Source organism: Podarcis bocagei, assembly GCF_964188305.1.
Source record: "Podarcis bocagei genome assembly, chromosome: 17".
NCBI lineage: Eukaryota > Metazoa > Chordata > Lepidosauria > Squamata > Lacertidae > Podarcis > Podarcis bocagei.
The window spans coordinates 9480090-9492646 of NC_138143.1; the positions used below are offsets into that span (position 1 = coordinate 9480090).

General features: G+C 46.7%; 1 protein-coding gene across 2 annotated transcripts; it reads left to right on the forward strand.

The window, feature by feature from the left end:
* The first annotated feature begins 585 nt into the window (after positions 1–585).
* GCDH (glutaryl-CoA dehydrogenase) lies at positions 586–10776 on the forward strand. Of its 2 annotated transcripts, XM_081177265.1 has the most exons (12): positions 586–761; positions 1174–1288; positions 1664–1699; positions 3294–3437; positions 4163–4225; positions 5073–5243; positions 5645–5774; positions 6349–6565; positions 7819–7922; positions 8121–8246; positions 8646–8806; positions 9948–10776. In XM_081177265.1, the coding sequence occupies exons 2-12, from the start codon at positions 1186–1188 to the stop codon at positions 10019–10021; spliced, it is 1329 nt and encodes a 442-aa protein (XP_081033391.1). In that variant the 5' UTR covers positions 586–761; positions 1174–1185; the 3' UTR covers positions 10022–10776. The 2 variants fall into 2 exon arrangements, with proteins under 2 accessions (XP_081033391.1, XP_081033390.1); XM_081177264.1 differs by lacking the exon at positions 586–761 and having other exon boundaries at positions 1150–1288.
* The last annotated feature ends 1781 nt before the right edge of the window (positions 10777–12557 follow it).

Consider the following 12557-nt stretch of genomic DNA (forward strand, 5'->3'; position numbering starts at 1 on the left):
TTTTTTTGGGGGGGCCCAAGAGAGTGGGGCCCTATGTCATGATGGATCCAGGAGAGCCTCCCTGGGGAGAGCATTCCACAAATGGGGAGCCAGCTTAAAGACGAGCAAATGTGTTACTGAGAGTCTACTTCATGGGTAGGCAAACTAGGGCCCGGGGGCCAGATCCGGCCCAATCGCCTTCTCAATCCGCCCGCGGACGGTCCGGGAATCAGCGTGTTTTTACATGAGCAGAATGTGTCCTTTTATTTAACATGCATCTCTGGGTTATTTGTGGGGCATAGGAATTCGTTCATGATAAAGCGGGATATCAAATCCAAACTCTTCTTCATTCCCCCCCCCCAAAAAAAAAATATAGTCTGAGGGACTATAGGTCTGAGGGACAGTGGACCGGCCCCCTGCTGAAAAACTTTGCTGACTCTGGCTCTACTTCATCAGGTGGACGGAGTCTCCTGCGTGGCACGTGAAGACAGAGAGAGACAGAGACGATTTGGCAGGGAAGCTGGCAGCGCGCCCGCCTCCTCCTCCTCCTCCTTCGCAGGCGGGCAAAGCAAGGCGGCGTCGCGAGCAAACGCCTCCTCTGCCGGGCCAATGGCGCAGAAGCCCTCCCTCTCCCGCCGCCCGGAAGACAAGGCAGCAGCAGCAGCAGCATTTTGGCCTAAGAAGGTGTTTGCAGTGAACCTGGAGGGGACGCGAGGCGACCTTGCTGCTTGCTTGCCGCCGCTTTGCGAGCTCACAGAACAAGAGCGCAGCGCTAAGCCGAGGTGAAAAGCGGCAACCTTCTTGACTGCGCCTTTGCAATGGCAGAGCGGGAGGGCGGGATGCCTCTTCTGGGGGCCTCCATGCTACCTGGGGCCTGGCTGGGCCCTTCTTTGCTGAGCTCCGTGCGTTTGGGTTGGTTGCGCGAGAGAGATCCACCCAGGCCTCCTTCCTCTCCCCAAACGGAGAACAGAAGATCTCTGCTCATTGCATCAGGCGTTTCAGCCACTTACTTTGGGGCATGTTATTGGCGTTAGGGATAAGCCTGACCAAAGGTGTCTTATTTGGGAATGGAATGGCCAGCTAGCACCATTGCCTGCTTTTAATCTTTCAGCATGGCGAGAGTTAATGCTGCAATTGGCAGGGAGCCCTCCAGAACTTGTGGCCTTACAATCTTCTTTCACCGACCTCCTTCAGGAACTCGTCCTGATGGCGCTGAGGTTACCTGCCAGGAGGCTTTTGCAATGCAGCCGTTGTGTGACAGGCCCGTGCGATGTCCGTGCACAGGCCACCAGCTCAGCTGTGCAAAAGGGTAAGTGGGCAACTTGTGCTAAAAGCGATACCTGAACGGGTGCAATATTGAGGGGAAGGTGGGAGAGATAATAATGTCCGCTCATTTCTTTGGGAGCTTCCACCTTGCCCCATTCTCCCTCCCGGGGGGGGGGGGATGCAGCTGCCACCCAGACCCCTTTTAAATCTTAATTTTGGCCCAAAGGTATACAGGGCAGATTGTGCAAGGAGGAGGTGTTGGAGAGGGCCGAGTCCTGAAGATGGTGGCCTCTCTTAGCTGCTTTCAGGGCTGAGAGTGACAAGTTGTCTTACAAACCTACATCATTGCATCTGGGGGCTGGGGATGGAGGGGTTCACTGTGCTGGGAAATTGCATTATATTGTTGCTTATATTGCAGAAAAAGAAGCAAAGCCCTCTGGGAGAGAAGAGAAAGGTATGCATGTTTCAGTTGGCTTGTGGAATGGGATGACCTTTGATTTAAAGCTCCATATTTGGACTTCCAGCCACTGCGTCATCTCCTGCAATGCTCCTCCCTTCTCTTGGTCCTGCTCCACTTAAGAATTAATGTTTGGTAGGCCGTGTGCACCCGTCTTCCAGTGCTACTGTGTAAAATAACAGCATCTCGCTAACTGAACTCCCTGAGTTTTGATTACCCTGCTCTCCCCTTCACCCAACTGTCTATCATCCCATGTGGACTGGTTGGGTCTCTTTAGAAAGATGAACTCGTAGTTCTCATAGGACACTGGTGGCAAACCTATGGCACTGGTGTCAGAGTGGGCACGCAGAGCCCTCTCTGTTGGCATGCGCCATCACGCCAGCAGTGCCGTTGTTTGGGGTTTTCAAATTGGGCAGCAGCTTCCCCCCACACCTCCTCGTGATTAAACTGATCCCACCCCACCTCAGCAGCTTAGAGGCAGTTTTATCTCTGCAAAGCAGGTGTATTCCTGCCTCTCCCCCCCCCCGCGCATGCGATTGGTGGGATTTTTTTGCAGCCAGCAGGCTGTAGTTCCTTTGATTGGTGGCTTTGTCAAGGGTTTTCATTGATTGGTTGCTGCCTGCTATCCTTGAGCACTTGCCAGTGTGTGTGTTTTTCTCCCCCCCCCCAAAAAAAACAACAACAACAACAACACAACAACTGTGATTCAAGCTGCCAAAAAAAGCTCTGCTAGTCTTGGCAATCCCCCCCAAAAATTCTGGGCAATGCCCCCCAAAAGCTCTATGTGTTGTTTCTGCTCCAAGTGCCATAGGAAGCGTTTATAATGCATGTGAGTGTTTTTCTCCCCACAAAAAACAACTGTGATCCAAGCCCCCCCAAAAGCTCTGCAACTCTTGGCATTCCCCCCCAAAAGCTCAGCAACTCAGGGCAGCCCCCCAGCTCATTTAATTACGTTATATTAATAATTATCCCATATTAAATTGCCGTGTTGGGACTTTGCGATAAATTAGTAGGTTTTGGGTAGCAGTTTGGGCACTCGATCTCCAGAGGGTTCGGCACCACTGTCATAGGAGGTCAGCAACTGTTAAAAGCCTGCTTTGTCGCTGTATTTTGGTCCGTGGTAGAGCCCAGATATCCTGTCCTTGTAATGCTCAGCATTTATGGAAGATGCAAGCCGTTACCTGAAGATGCTACCATGATGTCAGCAACTTTAACAGAACAATACTATGCATGTCTACTTAGAAGTAAGCTGCACTGAATTCAGTGCGACTTACTCCCAGGTTAGTGTGTATACCGGGATAGCCAGATGTTCCTGCTTGACTCCAACTCCACCATCCCCCAGCCAGCATAGCCAGTGTTCAAGGGAGGTGGGAGATGTTGTCCAACAACATCTGGGATGGCACCACATTGCTGCTCCAGATGTAGGCTGTGCTGCAATGAAGTGTTTACTTGTTGTGATCTCTGCCTGAATAGGTAGCTGTGAGCTCAGTGGTTAAAAGTGTTCGGGGAAGGACTTTTCCTATTGGTGCCCCCCCCCCCACCAGCGGTGAGATAACTTCTTTGAGCTGAGCTTTCTGTCTTTCTTCTCCAGGCCCAAGAGCCCAGTTTGACTGGCGAGATGCCTTGCAGTTGGAGAGGCTCCTGTCCCCGGAAGAAATAATGATTCGGGACTCATTTCGCACCTATTGCCAGGAAAAGTTGATGCCCAGGATCCTTATGGCCAACCGAAACGAAGGTATGGTTTGTTTGTTTTTAAAGTATTTATTGAGCACTTGTAGCCTGGTACTTTGTGCTGTGTGAGTTGGTGCAGGATACTGCCCCTTCCCTAAAGGTGGGGAATGGCTTGTTTCATCTTCCACATGAATGTGCCAGTGCGTTTAATAGCTAACCATAGAGTTACTAATTTAATGGGCTGATTTGATGGGGCCCTGAAAGGATCCATGAACCCTGCTGTGTGTTTTGGATCAACACCAAAAATGAGACTGGCTTATCACCCCTGAAGGCTCCAGGAGTTAAATGTTTCTCAGGGTTTTTTTGTTTTTTTAAAACTTTTTAATCATTTTGTTGAATTTGTGTTGATTTTTTTTTATTTTTTTTTTTGTAGAGCATCTTGCACAACCTTCAAGTTTGTATCCGTTATTATATAATAAATGCTGCATTTGGGTGGTGCGGGCTTTGTGTGGCTCTAAGCCATTTTGTACTTATGGCAGAAGCCTGTGGAACAGTTGCTTTAAAGGGGTTCCCACACTTCATGTGCCGACCATCTTTCATGCACTACTAGTAGCAATTTAGAAACGGTCATTGCATCACTCCCATGCTATTAAACATAGCATTGAAGACCAGGGCTCTGTGGGCCAGAAAAGAAGCATGAAGATGTAGTACTCATAGCAGGTTCTGCCTACAGTTTTGCTATCTGTATTTCCATTCTCCCTTAATTCCTTTCCTTCTCTATTTTTGCAGTCTTTCACCGGGAAATTGTGTCAGAAATGGGGGAACTGGGTGTCCTTGGCCCTACTATCAGAGGTAATGCCATGTGGCTCTTTTATAGTGTCTGAAGAAATGGCTGGTGTGATCTGGTTGTACTCCTGTTGATGTGATGATGATGTTATCCTCCTTTCTAAAAAAAAACAAAAACAAATTGGGGTTTATGGAGCCCTGTAGCTGCTGATAATTTAATTACTTTTGAAGTGTTGGGGCTCATTATTTTTAGTGAGCTAGTGAAACATTTTTGCTGTTCTAAGGCTGGTTGAAAATGTATTTGCTTTATGTTGTTTGCATGCTGCTTTATAAATATACAGTAAGGTAAAGGTAAAGGGACCCCTAACTATTAGGTCCAGTCGTGGCCGACTCTGGGGTTGCGGCGCTCATCTCGCTTTATTGGCTGAGGGAGCCGGTGTACAGCTTCCGGGTCATGTGGCCAGCATGACTAAGCCGCTTCTGGCAAACCAGAGCAGCGCACGGAAACACTGTTTACCTTCCCACCTGAGCGGTACCTATTTATCTACTTGCACTTTGTGCTTTTGAACTGCTAGGTTGGCAGGAGCAGGGACCGAGCAACGGGAGCTCACCCCGTTGCGGGGATTCAAACCGCCTACCTTCTGATCAGCAAGCCCTAGGCTCTGTGGTTTGTGCCACCGGCGTCCCTTGTAAACATACAGTACAGCTGCATAAAATATTGGAGTATTTTAAAGGGGAAAAATAAGCAACTCTGAGACATTGCAGTCCATAAATTGCAATAACATTGGTCTTCTTTTTGTCCCTCACTGCCCCCACAATCCTTGTCAGGAGTTTTGTCAGGAAGATGGTGCAAGATGCACTTTGAACTCATGGCATGGCTCACTTGCTAAATCTGTGCATCTGCTTCTCTTAGGCTATGGCTGTGCAGGAACCACCTACGTGGCATATGGACTCCTGGCAAGGGAGATTGAGAGAGTGGACAGCAGCTACCGTTCGGTCATGAGTGTACAATCATCTTTGGTGATGCACCCTATATATGCATATGGGACAGAAGATCAGAGGCAAAAGTACTTGCCACGACTGGGTGAGTGAGAAGCGTTCAGATGCTGGATGTGAGAGATCAGAATTTAGTTGCATTTCTAGACTGTGGCCTGTTTTTTTTTTTGCCTACATTGTCTTTTACTGAACCGGTAACTTAGGCTTCAGTCCTAACCCCACTTACCTGGACGTAAGCCCCATTCAGTTCAATAGGCCTTCCTTCTGATTAGAAATTGTATGGTTTGTGCTGTAAATGCTGAGATCCAGGAACTGACAGATTTTCCGACTACTGTATTCATTCTTTTAGAAAAGTCTGTGGGGGTTTCAGTCCACTCGCAGTCTTCAGAAAAGTAATGTGGGGGGAAGCATGAAACTCGATGGCAGAGAGGGGAAAGAAAGGGGTGCTCTGGGGAGCAGCTGTAGCTCATCATGTCTTTCTCCCCACAGCCAAGGGAGAGTTGCTGGGCTGTTTTGGGCTTACGGAGCCCAACCATGGGAGTGATCCTGGTGGCATGGAGACCCGGGCCAACTACAACCCCTCCAGAAAGACCTACACACTCAACGGCACCAAGACCTGGTGAGCTCTGCAGCTGTCATGGTGCTCAAGCGGACAGGGGAGGTATGCAGAGCAGACTGCAGGCAACAGCAGTCTAGATTTATCAGAAGACTTAAAGACCAGTACAGTGGTACCTCGGGTTAAGTACTTAATTCGTTCCGGAGGTCTGTTCTTAACCTGAAACTGTTCTTAACCTGAAGCACCACTTTATCTAATGGGTCCTGCTGCTGCCGCCGCATCACCACCGCACGATTTCTGTTCTCATCCTGAAGCAAAGTTCTTAACCCGAGGTACTATTTCTGGGTTAGCGGAGTCTGTAACCTGAAGCGTCTGTAACCAGAGGTACCACTGTATGAGGAAATAATTGCCTTATACAGCTGGCTTCGGACAGACATTGCTTTCTGGGGAAGGCTGGATACCCAACTCAGCTCCGCTACCCATCCTGGAGAATAGTCTCCATGCCTTAGCTTTCCCTGTTGAGTGGCCCCTTGGGCCTCCTGGGTTGAGATTTAGTTGACCAGAATCTTTGGCATTCTGTAAGACCTGCTCTGGGTGGTGTACCCAAACATCTGACACCTGCTTGCTATCCTCTCAGGATTACCAATTCTCCAGTGGCCGATCTTTGTGTGGTGTGGGCTGTGTGTGAGGACGGCAAAGTGCGGGGTTTCCTCTTGGAACGTGGAATGAAGGGTCTCTCCACTCCAAAGATCGAGGGCAAGTTTTCGCTGCGAGCCTCTGTCACGGGGATGATTGTTATGGAGGATGTGGAGGTGCCAGAAGAAAACCTGCTGCCCCATGTGTCTGGACTTGCTGTAAGATCCCTTTCCGTTCACGGTTACTTTGATCCTGCCTTCCAGAAGATATACTGGGCAGGGCACTAGCATTGAATCTTCCCTCACAAACCCCACAAACCAGGATCAGTATCACCCGCTGCATTCTTGAATGCACTGCAAAAGGGCCACCCCATCTTCACACAGTGTTATCTGTGGGATTTGTTATCATAAGATGCGGTGATGGCCTCTAACTTAGATGACTGTCATTAGACAAATTCATGGGTGGTTGGTCTTTCAATGGCTTCTTGTTACGATGACTGTAAACTACCTCAAAGACACCAGTTACTGGAGAGCAACAGTGGGAGTGGGCTGTTGCAGTTATCTCCTACTTTTAGGCTCTCCATAGGCATTTGGTTAGCTCAGGCTTCCTCAACCTCGGCCCTCCCGATGTTTTTGGCCTACAACTCCCGTGATCCCTAGCTAGCAGGACCAGTGGTCAGGGATGATGGGAATTGTAGTCTCAAAACATCTGGAGGGCCGAGGTTGAGGAAGCCTGGGTTAGCCTTTAGTCTGATCCATGAGGACTGAGTTTATAGTAATAAATAGAGTGACATATTCCAGGTCTTTAAATATGTTTAAATATGTTATGGGGTGTCATAGTGGGCACAACAGATTTTTATTTATTGCAGATGGGCGGTGGTAGTCCAGTGCATTTTTAAAATTCTTATTCATTAAACTTATTTGTTGATTACTATTTTTACCAAGGTAACTCAAAGCAGCTTACAAACTCATACATTGAAACCAGCATATAAGAAAAAGCAAAGAAAAATCTAAAACCTATTCTTAACAGGCAGGATTAAAACCCATTCCAAATTTAGCAAAATGTTATGCTCGATCAAGGCATTTCAAATGAAAAACTGTAAATTAACGGACATGTTGATCTAATGTTTGCAATAAATATGGGAAAGCATTCCCCCCCAAAATCAGTTCAGAAGAGGGAAGTTCCATATAGAAAGACGACTGATTTGGGAGATCTCTTGCATACATTTCCATGGCTATTGGTAGATAATATCCTTCACATTTCAGCCCCCTTCCCCCACCCCACAAACTAACACTGATTTTATGGGACTAAAGCCGAGGAAATGAAAAATCTAAAAAGGTGGCAAACATTATGGACTGCCCTCAGTGTTGCTCCATTCAGATTTAGAGTTCCAGAAGCTAATCCATAGGGAGTCTGAGCAGGAGAACTGAGGGAATCCTGGTCAATATCTTACCTGAATCTCTTCCCACAGGGTCCCTTTGGCTGCTTGAACAATGCTCGCTACGGCATCGCTTGGGGAGCGCTGGGAGCTGCTGAATTCTGTATGCAAACTGCCAGGCAGTACACCTTGGACAGGTACTGTTTCAAGAAGTGGGGAGAGGGTGCCAGATTTCTGAAGATAGCATATGGGTGTATAATACTTCCATATCACTTGTTTCTCGAGTTCCTTGTGTTTGGCATGCATTCCCAAAGCCATCTTTACAACTCTGTAACGACTCTAGCTGTATAATAGTAGAAAGCAACTTCACCTCACCAACCAATGGTGTCTCGTAGGTCCCAGTTTAAAGTCCCCCTTGCAAGAAACCAGCTTGTCCAGAAGAAGCTGGCCGACATGCTCACAGAGATCACTATTGGCTTACAAGCTTGCCTACAACTGGGACGCCTGAAAGACGAAAACAAGTAAGTGTGTTAATGAATGGAAGCAGAAAATTGGTTCCTGCTGCAGTGGGAGTTCCGGGGGTGGGGGGGGGAACTTGGTTGATCTTTCTCCTCCTAAGGGGTTTTACTGACTGGAAGAAGTATGGGATTGGTTTGTGGATAAGGAGCACTCATTGCATTTCTAGGATGAACAAGTTAGGGATTAAGTGGTGATGTCCTGGAGTGGTAGAATTAATTGCTGCCCTGCACCCCTCCCAGATCTCCTGTGCCTCCCTTTTAAATAAAAAAATAACAAATATTGTCCCTAACAACATGTTAAGCATTGTCCTTGTTTGGGTAGTCTGCCTATGTTTTAAAACAGAAGATCCCAACCGTCTTCCAGTTCCTTGCTCTATTATGTTATCTCCTCTGTGTTCCCAGAGCAACCCCCGAGATGATCTCCATGCTGAAGCGGAATTCCTGCGGGAAGGCTCTGGAGATTGCCAGGCAAGCCCGTGACATGCTGGGGGGCAATGGAATTGCTGACGAGTACCATGTTATCAGGCACGTCATGAACCTGGAGGCTGTCAACACGTACGAAGGTAAATTGGTTTCCTGGCTTTCTTCCTGATCACAGTTTTGAGGAACTTCTGTTGGGATCAGAAAATAAATACAGTGGATGCTCGGGTTGCGAACATGATCCGTGTGGGATGCACGTCCGCAACCCGCAGCGGTGCATCTGCGCACGCACGGGTTGCGATTCAACACATAGCGCGATTTATCACTTCTGCGCCTGCTTGACCGCTGAAACCCGGAAGTAACTCATTCTGGTACTTCCGGGTTTTGGCGGTCCATAACCCGAAAAAGTGCAACCTGAAGCATCTGTAACCCAAGGTGTGACTGTACGGAGGATTGGAAAATAACTTAGCAAGGTTGTAGCATAAAGGCAGCCTTCTTCTCTTCCTTTCCTTTTTCTTTATTGGATGTATCCCTTAAGGCACTATAATGCACCGTTTGTTCAGTACATATGAAATTTGCCAAGCCATACTTCCCCCTACAAAGTGGATCAAGGAAATCCATGGAGTGTTGGAACTATTCTAACATTACTCAAGTGACATGAGAGCCACTGCAGAGAGGCCCCTGTCCAAGCCACTAGAGAAACATCAGGGGCCCAGACCACATGCAGAGAGTCTGTGATGGAGATCTTTTCTGTGCTAGTGCTACTTCATTGTGGTGAGAGACATTGCCAGCATAAGGAGGAGCCACATTGTGGGCGCTTTGCTCACAGTTACCCTAACACCATACCGAAAAACCCACACTGTAGCAGCATCCACCTATCGGAATGGGCCCTAAATCTAGGCATGCATTCTGCAAAAGAGTGCAGTCCATTGGTCTGTTTAGATCTGTATTGTCTACATCAGTTCCCAACCTTTTTTTGGCCATGCCCCACCTAAGCATCTCTAAAATCCTGATGCACTCCCCCCCCTGACATATAATTCTTATTCAAAAAGTGAACTCCTGTTCACGTGGAGGAAGCCTAAAAGGCCATTAACATGGTCTAACTCATTCTCAAATTGCCCTTCCCTTAAAAATCAAATTGGTCCCCTGTGGGAACTACGGGTCTACACTGACTAATGGTGTCTCTGGGATTTGAAACAGGTTTTTTCCGCCCTACCTTGGGATGCCAGGGATCAAACTTGGAAGCCCACTTTTTCAGACCACTTACTTTTGTTTTTTCCCCAGGGACCCATGACATCCATGCGCTCATCCTTGGGAGAGCTATCACTGGACTTCAGGCCTTTACCGTCAGCAACTGAATGCATTTCTGCAGGGTTCCTCTTTGCTGCTCATGGCTCCAGTGCAGTGGGGTTTGGTGATGCCACAACGGTTTTAAAAGCTATTGCTGCTGACAGGACTCTCAACAAATGTTTCTTCAGCTCAGCTCAATTATTTGTCATGAATTTGAAGCCGTACCAAAACCAGGCATTCAAGAATACTTACTTCTCCACCAGGAGGCATAGAGATAAAGAGCATTAAGATGGCAAAGGAGCACATCATTAAGACTTGGATTATCCTTTCAGTGGGTAGTAGGGAGGGTGATGGCAAGCAGAGAAATTTGCAATATAGAGGAATAGCACAGTTCAAATATTGCCAAATTGTCTAGGAGGCAAGCTGTTTTGGCATGTAACTGTGCCAAACAGTCATGCTATGAAAAGCTCTCTGCTGCCACAGGACCCAGCCAGGACAATAGCCTTGGTTGCTTATTTAGGTGTCCATAACTGCAGATTATCTGCCATTTTAATGATTTACTGTTCTTTTTAATGCAGCCCTTGAGGTTACTAAGCACTAAGAGTGGGAATTACAACTTACTGTCCACTTTGCATTTGTCCTGTCATGCGTCCTTGAGCAAGCTGCTGCCTTTCAGTGCCTCAGTACCCATTTGTTAAACAAGGACTGACATTTGAACCGTTTTTTATGTTGAGCTCAGCTAGGGCTTTTTTGAACTTGTGATTCTCATGTGAGCTTTTTCTCAAAGAATAAATTGAATTTGGTGGATTTTCTACAGTAGATATATGTATGTGAAGTTGAAGACCTGATGCACCATTTTTATCGGGCAGGTGACCAGTAACAATCTAAAGCTAATTTCAAACAGGTTTGGACAGTAACTGACAGTGTTGGAGCTGCCCCAGTCACCTGGACTCCCTCCAGCTAAGTGGCTACTGCCTACTAGGATGGAGAGGGGAAGGGCTGAGGTGACAGTGTGGTTGGCATGGTGGAATCGCACTGGCAGAGCCAATCTGTGCTCCTGGCATGTTTCCACTGCGCTGACCTCATGCATCTTCTTTCCCTTGTCACCACTTCCCTCTCCTCCCCTGAAGCTGTCCCTTAAATGTTCCATCAGCTGTGTGGGGATGTCTTTCTGTGAGTAGCTCCTGCACAGTATGGGAAACATTTAAGTGACTCAACTTTTGGTCAAGTTTGTGGTCCCAGCCACAACATCACTCCAAAGTGGGGTGGAGGCTTGCCAGAGGCCCCTGCCCACCTGCCACTTTGCATTCTTTATGTGTTACATAATCCTTGTTGTTGTGGGGTGGAATTCAGGAAGTTATAAGTGGGGATATGCTGGAAGTTTTTAGCTGGTTTTAGCACCTGCGGTCTATAGCCACATTACAGTGGGTGAGGCTTAGAGGCTGACCTCAGGTTCTTCCATACTACACCTTGTTTTCAGAAACACTCTAGAAATAAAATTAAAATGATGATTCCTTACAACACTTGATGACAACACAATATATAATCTTGGCATGTCTCCAGGGCCAAGATCCTTTTATAAAGTTTAGATCCTTCTCATTGTGTGATCTTTTCTGATTGTTTCTTGCTTTACACAATAGCATACTGATGAGCTGACCCCAGAATTGCTCATTAGTTTCCTATGGGGTAGGATATTTAATGGCCCCCTTGAAGGAAAGAGGAACTGACAGACGGGAGCAGTTATGGGGCTGATTCATTAGTATTGCTGCTGCAGCACCTAAAAAGACGCAAAACGAACAAGCAGGAAGCTTCTAATTAAAGGTAGAGAGGCCTGGAAAGCCTCAATAATGTATTGTCAATCCACTGTGGACAGGCTGGCAATTGCCTTGTACCTAAAATAAGACGACAGGAGTAATACAAAGAAAACGATGCAACAGGCTGGCAGTGATGTCTTCTGGATTCTCTGAAGTGTGTGAAGCCAAGCATAGCAATTCCAGGTAAAAATAAACTGAATGCTGCTGCTGCTTTTTAAATTTCTCAGTGTGCTTTTATTACCATCAGTTGATTCTTTTTATTGCAGTTTGTGTTGCAAGCAGTGGCAGCAGCTGATTATGAAAGTATCTCTGAATGGAAGTTGTCTGAGTTTACCTTAAAAACAACTCTGCTGAATCATGCACTCAAGTTGTCTAAAAATAATCTGTATACCAACTGGTTAACTTCAGAGTGAATTGAGCACTATTTATTCTCAACTCAACATGCTTCCAGGCCAGTATAAAACATGAACATAAGATCTTAAGCTGTCACTGCCACACCCAAGGAAGCAATAACTTTGGATAGGTCCATGATAAATTAAACCAATTAGCATGCATACTTAAATTAGCAAATTCAATTTCAATAGTGATTCTGAATACCAATTATATCCCAGGCGTTCTAGAGCTGAAACAAAGCTCTCCTTGGTTAATTATGATGTCAAATATCTTACAGATCTCTGAATATTTGCCAGGCATTGACTAATTTATATTCAATTATATCCATATAGTATATGACAGCAACTAATGCACCTGTTTTAAAGCAGGTTACATGAAATCTAAATGGAACCCCAGC

What these genes read in the sequence shown, in the direction of transcription:
- GCDH (XM_081177265.1), top strand. Translation starts at nt 1,186, where the DNA reads ATGGCGCTGAGGTTACCTGCCAGGAGGCTTTTGCAATGCAGCCGTTGT. An exon ending in CTCTGGGAGAGAAGAGAAAG is followed by an intron (nt 1,700 to 3,293) that starts GTATGCATGTTT and finishes TTTCTTCTCCAG; the next exon opens with GCCCAAGAGCCCAGTTTGAC. An exon ending in TATGGCCAACCGAAACGAAG is followed by an intron (nt 3,438 to 4,162) that starts GTATGGTTTGTT and finishes CTATTTTTGCAG; the next exon opens with TCTTTCACCGGGAAATTGTG.